At 38.9% G+C, this 13,143-nt stretch overlaps 1 protein-coding gene across 2 annotated transcripts; it reads left to right on the forward strand.

The window, feature by feature from the left end:
- The first annotated feature begins 6,679 nt into the window (after positions 1–6,679).
- Positions 6,680–12,965, forward strand: cdv3 (carnitine deficiency-associated gene expressed in ventricle 3). 2 transcript variants are annotated; one of them, XM_067577535.1, is made up of 5 exons: positions 6,680–7,109; positions 8,808–8,881; positions 10,452–10,591; positions 10,950–11,112; positions 11,213–12,965. In XM_067577535.1, the coding sequence occupies exons 1-5, from the start codon at positions 6,924–6,926 to the stop codon at positions 11,337–11,339; spliced, it is 690 nt and encodes a 229-aa protein (XP_067433636.1). In that variant the 5' UTR covers positions 6,680–6,923; the 3' UTR covers positions 11,340–12,965. The 2 variants fall into 2 exon arrangements, with proteins under 2 accessions (XP_067433636.1, XP_067433635.1); XM_067577534.1 differs by having other exon boundaries at positions 6,681–7,109; positions 8,805–8,881.
- Positions 12,966–13,143: the final 178 nt, after the last annotated feature.

The raw sequence follows: 13,143 nt of genomic DNA on the forward strand, positions 1-13,143 counted from the left end.
CGGCACACTGACTCTATTACTATTATTGCACTGCACACTGAAGTGGTGGGACATTTACTTGATGTTTCAGCATCAGTCAGCAGAATGGTTTTAATGAGTACGGAAACAACAAGAGGATCCGTGTCCAATCTCTCCCGTCAGCAAGCCTCTAGGCCTGCTGAAGTGCACTTGGGTATGACACGGTATCAATAAAATTTACAGGGATGCTTTCTGGAACAAGCAAACAAAGAAAAGCAAGCATTTCTCTGCTAGGAATCTATTAGATTACTTGTTAGTAGCTTCACATCAACTAAATGCATTTTAAAGTTTTATTAGTATGCCAATAATGAAAGTATATGTTGATATTAATGCATCCCTTTTGGTTCTTGTAATCCTTGTTGGAGCATGATGTTGACTAATTCTAAAATATGGCAATAACTCATTAACTGAGTCACTTAATCTTTTTATAAAAAAATAATTTAAAATTAGTTTTTTTTAAGTTTCCAAAACTATTATAACCATTATTTTGTGGATATGATGAGCAGGGCTGTAGAGGACATCGAGGTCATGTCCTCTGTAATATTTCTCAATATTTAGAAATTTGTTACATTAGTATATATAATTATTTTTAATACTCTAAAAATTGTGCAGAGTTTGGTTGATGGCTGGTTAAAATGTTCTTAGTTAATTTGGACTCATTATTTCAGAAATCCTGGCTGCAGCGATGGTGATGAATTATTGAAGGTGTTTTAGATACAGGAGCTATAGACAAAATAACAACACTTCATGATAAAAGGATCACTGTATAATAAATTATCAATATTCTTCAGCCAGTCCCCTCGGCCTACATATTTTACATCTGTCATGTCTTTGTCAATGTTCCCCTTCATCATTTAACCTGCAGGTCGACCGCAGACAATTTGGCTTCATAAAGGAGTTCTTTAGTCTCATGCTGCTTTGAAAACTCAAGTCTGTCAAGCTGACAAATGCTTCAAAGAATAAGTCCGTTTCCATGAGGTGTTTACATCATTTATAGTGATAAAAATAACAGATATCAGGCTGATGACAGTGAATCCTTGCTGAGTAACAGTAGTAAAGCAAATGTGCACAGTGACAGTTTCTTCACATTTACATAAAAAAAAGTGTATCAACTTGTACAACATCTGAGTTCTTGGTGCATTATATTGCCATCTGGTGGAAATGGTAGCACAACACTGGTGTTAATTTCAAGTTAGTGTTAAATCTACAGTCTCCCTTTTTTTTATTTACAATATCATTTTGATTTATTTTCTTTTTTTGCTCTGTTTGCATGTTTTTTTTTCTCTCCAGTTACCATTTCACTATGTTTGTCTCTTTTTCTTCTATTCCTCTACCATTGCTCAATTTGCATTCCTTTGCTGCCTGTTGGGGGCGTCAGGAGAGGGAAGCTGAGGTTGGATCATGTGTAGGATGCCCCTGGTGACACCCAGGTGTTGTTTTTCCCCCTGCTTTACCTGTTCTCTGTAGACCAGCAGCCTCATAGCTTCCCTGGTGCTATAGGTAAATGACAGTGCTTTGGGGAGAAAAGGACGCTGTGATCATAAATGACAGCGTTAGTTTGATTTGATTGGAGCTTGCTCATAAAATGGCTTTCATCCCTGCTGTAAAACAAATTATTTTAGTTTTTTTTTCGCATTCACACCTCCCTCCTCCGGCACTGCTTATTACTGCTGACTCACCATCAACAACCGTTTCTACATCCCCGCCCCCCACCCCCCTAAACTAAGTCCCTCTGTTGCCTTGTTTCTTCTGCGTCATCCCTCCCTTTTGTCTCTCCACTCTTGAAGCTTTTACACCCCCACCCCCCCTCCACCTCCCTTTGTATCTCTGTTCATCTAGCTTTGTCAGATATCTTTGTTCACCATCTCCTTAAAAGCCCCGGGGTGTACTGAACCCATATTTTATTCTGTTCGCTTTCACACTAAAGTGTCTGCTCATTGCCTGTAGAGTGACTTAGATAGAGTAGACTGCAGCGTGTGCACTAATAGTGAGCCCTGAGGTGTGAATCATGTATCACAGCCATTGTTTAGCAGTTAGGCACCTATGCTAAAATTTATCTTTCTGTGCATGCATTTGCAGGAGCAGGACACCTGTCTACCCCCTAATGGAGACTACAGCGGCAGCAGCGTGGTCCTGGTTAACCCTTTCTGCCAAGAGACCCTCTTCATCAACAGAGACAAAGCTTCTGCCATCTAGAGACAGAAAAAGAGAGACGCTGTTGGACTGGACTGTCAAAAATAACTGCATTCTCCTCTTCTACTCCCCCTGCTGTTGTTGTCTATTTTATATATGTGGTAAATATTCAGAGACTTTGACTTTATACTGTATATTACAAACACAAAGAGCAACCAGAAAGAAGAGTGATGTAAACAGACACTATTTACTATGAGGATGCACCTGCATATTTTTCTGATGTACATTTTCTACAAAAGGCTTAATTGTGATAAAGGTTTTTATGTCTTTATAAAATACAGAGTATACGTGGTTTTGTTTCATTACAGTGGCTTGATGGTGAGTGCACTGTGGATGTTGCCACATGAAATCTGCTTTAGAGAGAGAAACGTGCTATAAAAGCATTAAAAGCTGTTTGTAATTTTATTTTTCCTTTTGAAAATCAATCCCAAAATACTTATAGCCTGTTGAACTTGAATATAGCACCTACCTACTTGGGGGGGGAGAGAGAGGTTTCTGACAAAATACTGTACGTGAAATCTGGGCCTGTATTTATCAAACTTCTAAGAAATACACTTATGAAGGCTCTAAAGACGGAACTAAAAGAGTAAAAGAAAAGTTATTTGCTAAAAGTGAAGACTAAGCAACTTTCTCTTCCCTGCAGTGACCTTTTTAAGAGCAACTCTCAAGTGATCACATGACTGATAATGATAATAAGGAGAACTTAGTACCACATTAACAAGTGCAGACAATGAAGATGAAGAAAGTGATAACAAACTAAATCAATATTCACTTTATTCTTGTTGTTTTCACAGGAAATGGTGGTGTAAGATCCAATCAAAAGCAAATAATTGGCTTCTGAAAAACGTATTATTAATCATGATCAATTATAATTTGGACAATCACTCTAAATCCTGTCTCAGAAAGCGGGTGGTCACTTCCCATCTCTTCAATGTAGTCATCTAACAACCAACTTCAGAGACCTCTGAGGCTCTGTTATATTCAAGAGCATTGCTAAGTGATAGGAAATTTGATTCATGGCTGTAAAAGTTTGATAAATACAGTTTCAGGTTTTAATAGTTAATTGGAACAGAGTTGGTGTGATTTCTGGGTTTTCATCCAGATGTTTTTAAGAGATGGTGCATCTGTCAATTAAATAGAACTGGCTTAAAATGCCTTTTCCCCCTCATGTGTCACCAGCTTCTCTTAAGAGGGACCACGTAGATGTCTTAATTCCTTATGTTGAGTTGTTGTTGGCCCTTTATATGTCTGTGAGTGAATGCCCTGTTTGTGCATGTAAGCATACTGTGTGAGAGGGGTTGAGATGTGCTGTATGTGCTGCCCTCTTAACCAAATACCACTGTTATGTTGAGTCGAACAAGACTTTGCATCACTTTTAGCTCAGTTTTATCTGTTCCTGTGTGTGTGTGTGTGTGTGTGTGTGTGCGTGTGTGTGTGTGTGTGTGCGTGTGTGTGTGTGTGTGTGTTTGTGGTTTGTATGCGTGCCTCTGTATGTGTTTTGTTTATCTCGGTCTCTCGTCTGTGTCGTGGAGTGGCTACTGGTTATAGCCCAGTTTGAGAAAGACTCTCTCAGCGCCATAGGAAACAATTAGACCAACCTTGCTACTGTAAGTGTCTCCCTCCATAAATAACATGTTTGTCCATCAATGCAAACCGTGTTTGTTTCAAGTACAAATGTTGAATGATTGTGAATTACTTGCTGGATCACATAATATGTGTTAGAGGCTGTCAAAAATCTTGACCAATGAAAAATACTGAGATAAATAATGTCTGCTGAATATTTACTGTGAGCACATACAGAGGCAATTTAATTAAAAAAAAAATGCGTTTGAATGTTTTGTTTAATTATTGAATTGGTGGTCCTTCTATCATCTGTTTTACTTTGCATTGCTGCAGCTTTATTCAATAATTACTGCTGCCTGCCTCTATCGTCGCTAAAGATTTTTCTGCATTGTGAGATGTTGTTCTTAAATCACTGACACAAAAGGTGACGTCGAATAACACGAATAAACATGTTGATATTTCCTGCATTGGCTGCTCACAGCGGAGCTTGTTGTTTTGCACGCTCAAAAGTGGATATTTTACAAAATGTTCAGTGGCACGGTGAAGCAGTGTTCAACATTATGTATTTTTTGTACTGTAGTATACACTGTACTTTTTACTGCTGAGCAATAAAACAAACAAAAAACACCGTATGACCTTTTTGTCTGATTCATCAGGTTGGAGAAAAAATTTAGTCGACAGGTTCGCTTCCTCAAATTTTACCATGGGTTATGGTTTTTTGATACCAAAGTCCAAAACATTGATGTCAAGCAAGTATGTTAGATATAGCTACCAGTTTATAACAAGGCAGCGTTCACCTGTCTAGCTGACCACAGCACATCCATTGATGCAGTAGGCTGGAATTTTCTCTTTGTGTGGCAGTGCTGCATGTGGTCAAGTGACCCCCGGCTCCGGGAATCTGACGTCACTTCAGTAATCTGTTTAAAAGTCTGCTGTACTGCTGAGGAGAGGCTTTATTTGACATGCCTGTTATTAACAGATTTGTAGGCCCCTTTAAATTTGGAAAAAAAAAAAAAAAAAAAAAATTCAATTCTTCAAAATCTTTATAAATAAATAGATGAGCACGTGTTTGGTAAGTTTGGTCCAAATTTAAAGTGATTGTATTGCAAGAATTTAAAGTTTTCTCTATTTAAAATGTATTTTTGGAGATTATACTCAGTCAAAATAAAATGTGGAAGTGGCTTATGTTTTAAACTCCATCTTTTTCCTGATTTAAGCTGCTCTATAAACAACTGCTTAAATGCATCCACTCCACTCGGGTGTGTAATTAAATGGCTAGGCTCTTGTGAGAATTTAGTTTTAAAACTAAAATTAACTCAGCTAAACTAAACTAAACTAAAACACAGTTTAACACCTGTTTTAACCTTGAGACAGAAGGCATTGAAGACTAAGATAGATAGATAGATAGATAGATAGATAGATAGATAGATAGATAGATAGATAGATAGATAGATTGATTGATTGATTGATTGATTGATTGATTGATTGATTGAATTTTGTCACAATTATGAGATAGAAAGTAAAAGTTTTAACTTACTCTTTCAACTAAGTTTTCAATTATCTCCAAATATGATACAGAATCTCATACCTTTGACTCATATCTCAAAAGTCAGATTAAATAAAAAGAAATATGAATTGTAATTTAACATCTATTTCTTTACTTTCTGTTAAAGTTCCTCTCCATCAGCTGAATGTTTAAGCTTCATTGTGCAGGATGATGTATGTGCAGTTTGACACTAAACGTGGCTGTTGTCACGTTCATTTGCTGAAAGTGGAAAGTTTCTTTGTTCTCACCTTAAATCTTAGTTAAAGGGGCGTACTTATGAGCATGATTTGTGACATCACAATTAGTTTGGAACCAATCAAAGGCCAATATTCAACTTAGACAAGTGTGATGTGGAAACTTGAAGCCTCCAGTGCACAAACACTGAGAATGGAGAGTGAAGTAGGAGACAACTTGTGTTCAACAGTTAAACTTTTAAAGTGAAAACTATGGAGAAAAAGTTATGGAGGCTTCAAGTTTCCACATCACACTTGTATAACTTGAATTTGAACCAGGATTGGCTCCAAACTAGTTGTGATGTCACACTTCCTGCTCATAGGCCCGCCCCTTAAAATCAGATTTTTGATGAGCTCATAGAAACTTTCCACTCTCAGCTTGTGATATATAACTGTCAAAACAGACGTGAAGTAAAGTATTTGTAATTGTCTTTTGTAAAATCCTCTGGCTACCAATAAAAAGCAAAATAAAAAAAATGAATAAATACATAAACAAAACACACGAACTATTTCTTTTTTTTCATTATTTTATTACTTTTACAATTATTTTATCATTCTTGCAACTGCAAACTAATTATAACAACTGTTAAATTGTTATAAGAATAATGGAAGAATTATTACTTTTACTGTAAGATTAGTTTTTAATTAAATTAAATAAATAAATTAATGTAAATTGAAAACAATGAAAATAAAATGTACTTATATATATTTAGTTTATATATATTTTCTGTTTTTCATTTTATTTTTACTAGTATTGCTACTCTTGTTTGTTTTGTTTCAGTTGCACAATATTGCTTCTTTTAACATGGTCCTGTCTAGACGGTAACCCTAGATCTGCGAACATTTTCGAAACTCTCGCGAGATTTGTAGGGAAGTGGTAACTTTAAACCACACCACGTTCAAGTGATCATTTTAACCCAAACCATGATCTTTCCCTAACCAAGTGTTTTTTTTTTTCGTAAATCTAACCAGACCTTAACTACAGCGTTGTCACATCATAAAAGAGTGAGATAAGAATATTTTTGAAGCGGATCACGAGAGTTTCGCAAATCTATGGTTACCATCTAGACACGACCCATCAGGTCACCATTTAATGCTTAACGTTGATAATATTTCCGGGTTGTGGGTTGAAGTCTTTCCGGGTTACGGTGCAGATTTGTCACAGCCCTTGCATGGCATGGTTGACAGGACAGCCAGAGATTGAGACATTTTTATCAGTCTGTAACACAAGTTAAACTGTTAAACTACGGAGTAACGTCTCATCTGACGGTTTTAACAGCTGTCCTCACGTCTCTCCGAGAGCGTATTTTTTCCCCACATTTGTCATTGCTCTGGTACAGCTACTAACTAGTTAACGTTGCTCTTTGAAAATGGCGGATGCACCACCAGAGAAGAGCCTGGACGATTTCTTTGCCAAGCGGGATAAAAAGAAGAAGAAAGAAAAGGGAAAGGGCAAGGAGTCCGCCGCCGGGCCCACGTCCTCCGTGTTGAAAAAGACCAAAAAGGAGAAGGAAAAATCGACTAAAAACGAGAATCAAGACGCGCAGATTGAGAAGGTAAATATCTGCTAGGCGCTAGTCTCCGGTAACTTTTTTAATTTTAATTTTTGTACCTCAGCAGCGTCTGATGGGTCACCGGTGTCGTGTGAAATTATGTACCCCCCGTCAAAATCTGTCATCTTACACCTTTCTAACGTTACACCCAGTCAAGAGGGGTTGATCGCTGATTGACGCCGGTTGGTAGCATATGGCCACCCCCGGCACACACTGTGACGGGGTACAAATTTCGTCATAACACGCGTTTTATGCCTTTTTTTAGTAACCCAGCTGTATTTGGACGAGTTGTTAAAACCGTACCGTTTCACAATATTGCATGCAGATGCTTTGAGACTCGCATCTTATAGCTGTTACACTGACATGGGCCTTGTGTTTGCATGGGGGAGGCTGTCATTACCCCCCTCTTTGAATCGTGGCTTTCCAACTAGGCCGAGCCGCCATTTGTCACAAGTTTTTACGGAGTTACAGCATTTTAGCTTCCTAACGAGATGTAGATAGAGCGATAACACAACAAGACGCGGTGACAGAGATAAGCTGTTCATTTTTTATGTTGAGCGGCCTTTAACACGTTGTCCAAAACAGTTGTATCACCATTTTGGTTTTCTTCTTGTTCCTACAGTCAGGGCCGGTGTTGCATCGTATTTGGTGACCCCTCAGATTCTGTTACCTGCAGTGTTGGTTAGATTTACGCATGAGAAGTGAGATGGTTAGGTTATGAATATCAGGGCATGTCATATAATCTGATGGGTCACCAAATACAGTATCCTGACTATGCTGGTGCACTAGGTGAGATTTCAGATTGGAGCCCCCTAAAAAATGCAATACTAGTACCTCCAAAAATGAATTCACACTAAAACGAAGTGTAAAAGGGGGTCAAGGCACATGCAAGAGTGTTTGGTGGCTGTCAGGCAAAAACTGACCGACCAGTAAGGCTTTAAAAAGCAAACCAGATGAAAACCCTGTACAACAGCAGGGAAAACAGAGAGGAACAACTTTATGAATGTTGAACATGTGCTTATTTCTAAAAGCTGTATACAAGCACATCTGTCAGTAAAAAAAAACAACCCAAAAAACTGTCCCACTCATGTGACATCCCCTATGTGGCTTATACCACGAGTTGCCCCTGCCTACAGTTGAATGTTCGAGCTTCACTGTAAAGAGTTTGACACTAGAAGGCTGTTTTCACATTCATCTGCTGGAGAAAGGAAAGTTTCTCAGCACTCATTGAAAGTCCAATTTTAAGGTGTGGTCCTTAATGGAGCATGATTTGTGACATCATTAATAGTTTATAATAGACAATCCTGGTTCATTATTCAGCTTGCACAAGTGTGATGTGGAAACTTGAAGCCTCCAGTGCACAAACACTGAGAATGGACTTTATAGTGAAGTAGTAGATGTAAGTTTAAGGTTTTTAACAAGATAATTTAACTTTATTTTGTGGAAAAACCATAAAAGACACAAATTATTGTTCAAAGTAAGTATTTTATATACATCTTAAAGCATACCTGGAGCTGATCTTTAAGAAATAATGTCCACAGTGCAGCTGCTTTCCAAAGAGCCTCACTTAATTGATTTTCCAACATTTCCAATAATATTTAGATTTTCTGTGTAAGGTTGACACCAGACAACCAGACATTATAGGAGATAATGTAATTTTACTGTAATGTGCTTTGAGTTAATCTGTCTTTTGCCCAGGAGGACGAGGAATGGAAAGAGTTTGAGCAGAAGGAAGTGGACTACAGCGGGCTTCGGCTCCAAGCTTTACAAATAAGGTGAGAGTTAAATGTCTCCTCGTCCACATGAAGAGTTGTCATCTGTGTCTTAACAGTGGTGCCAATTGCAGAAATTACTGGTGCCCAGTCTGTATTTCTAACATGTAAAAAAAATCCTACTGACTGTAGAATTAAAGTCAGCTTTTCCTAATGTGCACCGCTCCCCCACATGCAGATATTTATTCTTTTATGTTGTTGTGCATGGGTTGCGGGGGAAACCGTTTGGCTTAATGACAGTTAGCCAGGCTCCAGACCTCTGAATTACTACCCACATCTCTCTTTTTTTTTTTTTTCTCAGTCATTAAAATAGCAAAATGAAATGGCATTTCACTCTGAATCCTACGCTATTATACAGCCACCTTACAATTTCGTTTGATGCACAATACATGACTCATGATGCTGTAAACAAAAGTAGACTGAACACAAACTGACTGTAGAAAATTCAGTATTTACACTTTAGGCTGAAAATGTGCAAACCTCCTTTCGTTTCCACCATTTTTTGTTTATATTATAGTTTATTTCAGAGCTTTCAAAACAAAATACAAATATTAGGATCTCTTAAATGAATAAATAAATCACCTTGTTTCACAAGCAGATGCTTGATGTCCAGAAAACGAAACTGAAGTCTAGATAAGAGTGTCCTTATGATAGTGTTGGACTAGCACTCTCCAAACATCTTATCTCTCCACACACTATAATTATCTAAACAAATGTGGTGATTACTGCCATTCAGTTCCATTTAAACAACATAAAGGAATACACTGAAGTGGCATGAATGGAAACACAGTCAGTGGAAAAGTAGAGACAAACAGAAACAGATTTGCTCTCTAGGCACCTTGAATTGAAGCAAAAATGTGTCAACTCTAGTTGAAAATGTTTAATTGAAGGGAATGTAGAGAAATAGGAAGGAGAGGAAAATAAGAAACAGGATTTCTGAGTAACTTAAAGTAATAATCTCTAAGATTTTAATTTAAATAAGTTTCTGTTAAGTTACTATTTATCGCCGGATGAGGTAACACAATGGTGATTAAGCCTATGACCCACTGATGAAAGTATTATGAAATGGGTGTTGGTGGCAACATTCCCTTGAAAAAATCACAAGTGGCACACAGTAAGTGACGTGTTTTCCATCACCCAGCAGTGATTGGTCCGCTAGAGAGGGTGGGAGGAGCTCACGCAACAGACTCGTTCTTCAACTTACTTGTGTGTGAAGGGGGGCACTGTTTTTTCCGGTCTGATGTCACACATGCGACACTGTTAGGATCTCTGGGACATTCATGGGATCGAGATCAAAAAACACACCTGCAATTACCATTTATCGCCATAGGTGCCGCCAAAGAGAACGAAACAGAGATCTTTGAGATTGTTACTTTAAGGAGATTTGTAGAGCTGTCACACAACATAAAAGCTCCTGACCCTTCATACCGCTTAATTAAATATCCCTGAAGGTCAGCAATAGTGCAACAGATCCTCTCTGCCACCTCAAAATTTTCACAAGATTCTGTCTAGAGGCACCAGTTCAACTCAAAATTGTGTTTACTTCTGCTTGACTGTCTCTGGTTGTCTGCAGTGACGAGAAAGAGGAAGAGGACTATGAGAAGGAAGAGGTTGGTGAGGACGGAGAGATCATTCTGGTCAGTGGAGACAAAGTGTCAGGGCCCTGGAACAAGTCTGGAGCTCCTCCTCCTCCTCCTGCCGCTGCACCTGTTGGTGAGTAAACCAACTTTACCCTAACCCTTTACTCTAATCCTTATTTCGCAAATATTTTTCCAACAAAGGTGTCAGGAATTAACAGGGTACTGAATGTACTCTGGGCCTTTTTTTTAAAGGTCAGGATGCCTGTCAGGACACTGCTGGGTCTTGGCAACCTGAGACTGAACACGTTTTCCATTGCGTTCCAAGCCATACAAATTTTTTTTTTTTAATAAAACAATCATGAACACAGCTTGATGCAGTTGTAAACATTTAATTATTTAGGTTTATGCAGTGTGTTTATTAATAAAATAAAAAAAACTCTAGGAATTCGCCCTTGAAAATCTTCTAACTGGTATTATTTCTATAATTACAGAGGATGTAGAGGTGCCTGAGGCAAAGCCTGCGGGTGTATATCGCCCTCCAGGGGCTCGGCTGACCACCACCAAACGAAGCCACACCCAGGGCCCTCCTGAGATCTTCAGTGACGCACAGTTCCCCTCTCTATTGGCCACCGCCAAGCATGTGGAGACACGCAAGTAAGTATAGTATTAGTGAGAGTAGTTTATATTTCTTGATATTTATCAGGAGTTTACAGTATTGTTGCAGTTTGACTGAAGCGTTACATCTGTCTTTTAGGGACAGAGAAATGGAGAAGACCTTTGAAGTTGTGAAACACAGGAACCGTGGTAGAGAGGAGAGCGGTGGCGCTTCTATGCAGCACTTGCAGCTTGACAACCAGTACGCCATCCTGGGGGATAAGTAGAACCGCTCCCCTCCGTCCCCTGGCCCCTCCAGCACGGTCCTTTCCAGCCCCCTTGAAGGAAGCTGAACTCCAGCTGTGTGGACTGCAGTCCTGACAGAGCTCACGCTGCCACCATCACCACACCGGTTACTTGCACACACACAGTCTCACATACACACTTACACAGCCATACAGCGACACTCCCTTAAATAGATCATTAATACACTTTTACATACAAAACATTGGTTGGCAAAACTGAAGGACTGCATCTGAAGGGGCTGCTGAAAGAGGGAATAATTGAAAAGGAATTGGCAAAATACACCCAAACAACACTGCAGCAGCAACAAATGACGACGTAGTTGTCCTTTGTGGATTGTACTCAGAGCAGCGGTTGTGTGGCGCAACTTCTCTCTGGACTTCAACTTGCTTCGATAAAGCCACAGAGGACCGAAGATGACTTTAGGCAAGATGATTTTACAAACTTCTGTGAAAATATCTATTTTTTTGCAAGATCGTTATAACCCAATCGCACATGGTATTTTGGGGTGTTTTTGAGTTGCGGTTGGGGCTTCGGGAGTGGGGATACTACCTCAGCAGCATAGCTGGTGGTGACTATGTGGACTGAGCTTTTTTTCGCTGTGGTGGTGAACGGGGCAAACACCAACCCCCCCACATACAAGCTGGCCATCAGGCTCTTTAATTTAGAAACTTGAAGCTTTGTTTTTTTTTTCCTTCACATGATGATGACACTCTGAAAAGATCTATGGACAAGAAGTGATAGGTTGTGGTCCTCATGAATTCCTTTTTAAAGTGGCCTTACTGATAGAGAGAAACTGCTTTGTCATCTGAAGAGAACTTTGCTTGTTGTCTCACGGGCTGTTGCCTGCCTCTGGATCTCACCACTCTGTGAAAAAAAGATACAAAAGAAAAAAATCCTTCTGTTCGAGAATGTAGTGCTGTTGTAGTTTGCCTGATAATTACAACTACTAACTGTCTTTCATATCCACTGTTTGATTTTGCTGCCCTTACTTTATTTTGGTGTCTTTAGACATCCGCAAATTAAAGCTCACTTCTAATCCAGAAACAGTTAGTGGTAACTGAAACAAATGCTTTACTGTGGTTTGACACCAGATGTCGCAGATGTTACCGTATCAAGAAAATAATGATGGAAAACCACTTTAATGCATATTTGTTCAGGTCCTTCGCCCATATTGAGTACAGTGGTACATTTCAACCCCAGTTTTTAAGACTTTTTTTTTTTATCAAGGCTTTTCCTTATAGGTAAACCTACCGTCTCAGCCGTCATTGAAGTTGTGTAGAACAAGTAGCTTGTGCATAACTCTGGTCCCAGAGAGTTACAGCGATTACTCGTCTGTAAATACAAACTGTCACCAAACCAACAGAGCACTATCCACTTACAAAACAGCAGTATGCCCAGGAAAAATCTAATCAAATGGGGTTTTTACAAGCATAGTTATGTTTAGAAAGGTGAAGAAGAACTGGATTTATGTTCTATGTTTCTGTCCTTTCCATAAAAGATGTCTGGGAGCGTTGATCCCTGCTGGGACACTTTGGGTGGACGTAGATAATATTTGTAATGAAAAGAGAAGAGCCTAACACAAAAAATAAAGTGATCCTTGTGAAAGATGTCTGGTCTGAATCTTTGAAAGTGGGTATTTCTACACAGTGTCTGTTTCCAGAGAAAGTATGATCATCCATTTGTGGTTAAAGACTTGTGTTAACCTGCTATCCCTCCCATAAATACCATCTCTTCTTTAATTTGTTTAGTATCTGAGTTTTTTGGTAGGTGTCAATTTTGTCAAAT

Source organism: Thunnus thynnus, chromosome 21 (assembly GCF_963924715.1).
Source record: "Thunnus thynnus chromosome 21, fThuThy2.1, whole genome shotgun sequence".
Taxonomy (NCBI): domain Eukaryota; kingdom Metazoa; phylum Chordata; class Actinopteri; order Scombriformes; family Scombridae; genus Thunnus; species Thunnus thynnus.

What these genes read in the sequence shown, in the direction of transcription:
- cdv3 (XM_067577534.1), top strand. Translation starts at nt 6,924, where the DNA reads ATGGCGGATGCACCACCAGAGAAGAGCCTGGACGATTTCTTTGCCAAG. An exon ending in TCCTGCCGCTGCACCTGTTG is followed by an intron (nt 10,592 to 10,949) that starts GTGAGTAAACCA and finishes CTATAATTACAG; the next exon opens with AGGATGTAGAGGTGCCTGAG. An exon ending in AAGCATGTGGAGACACGCAA is followed by an intron (nt 11,113 to 11,212) that starts GTAAGTATAGTA and finishes TCTGTCTTTTAG; the next exon opens with GGACAGAGAAATGGAGAAGA.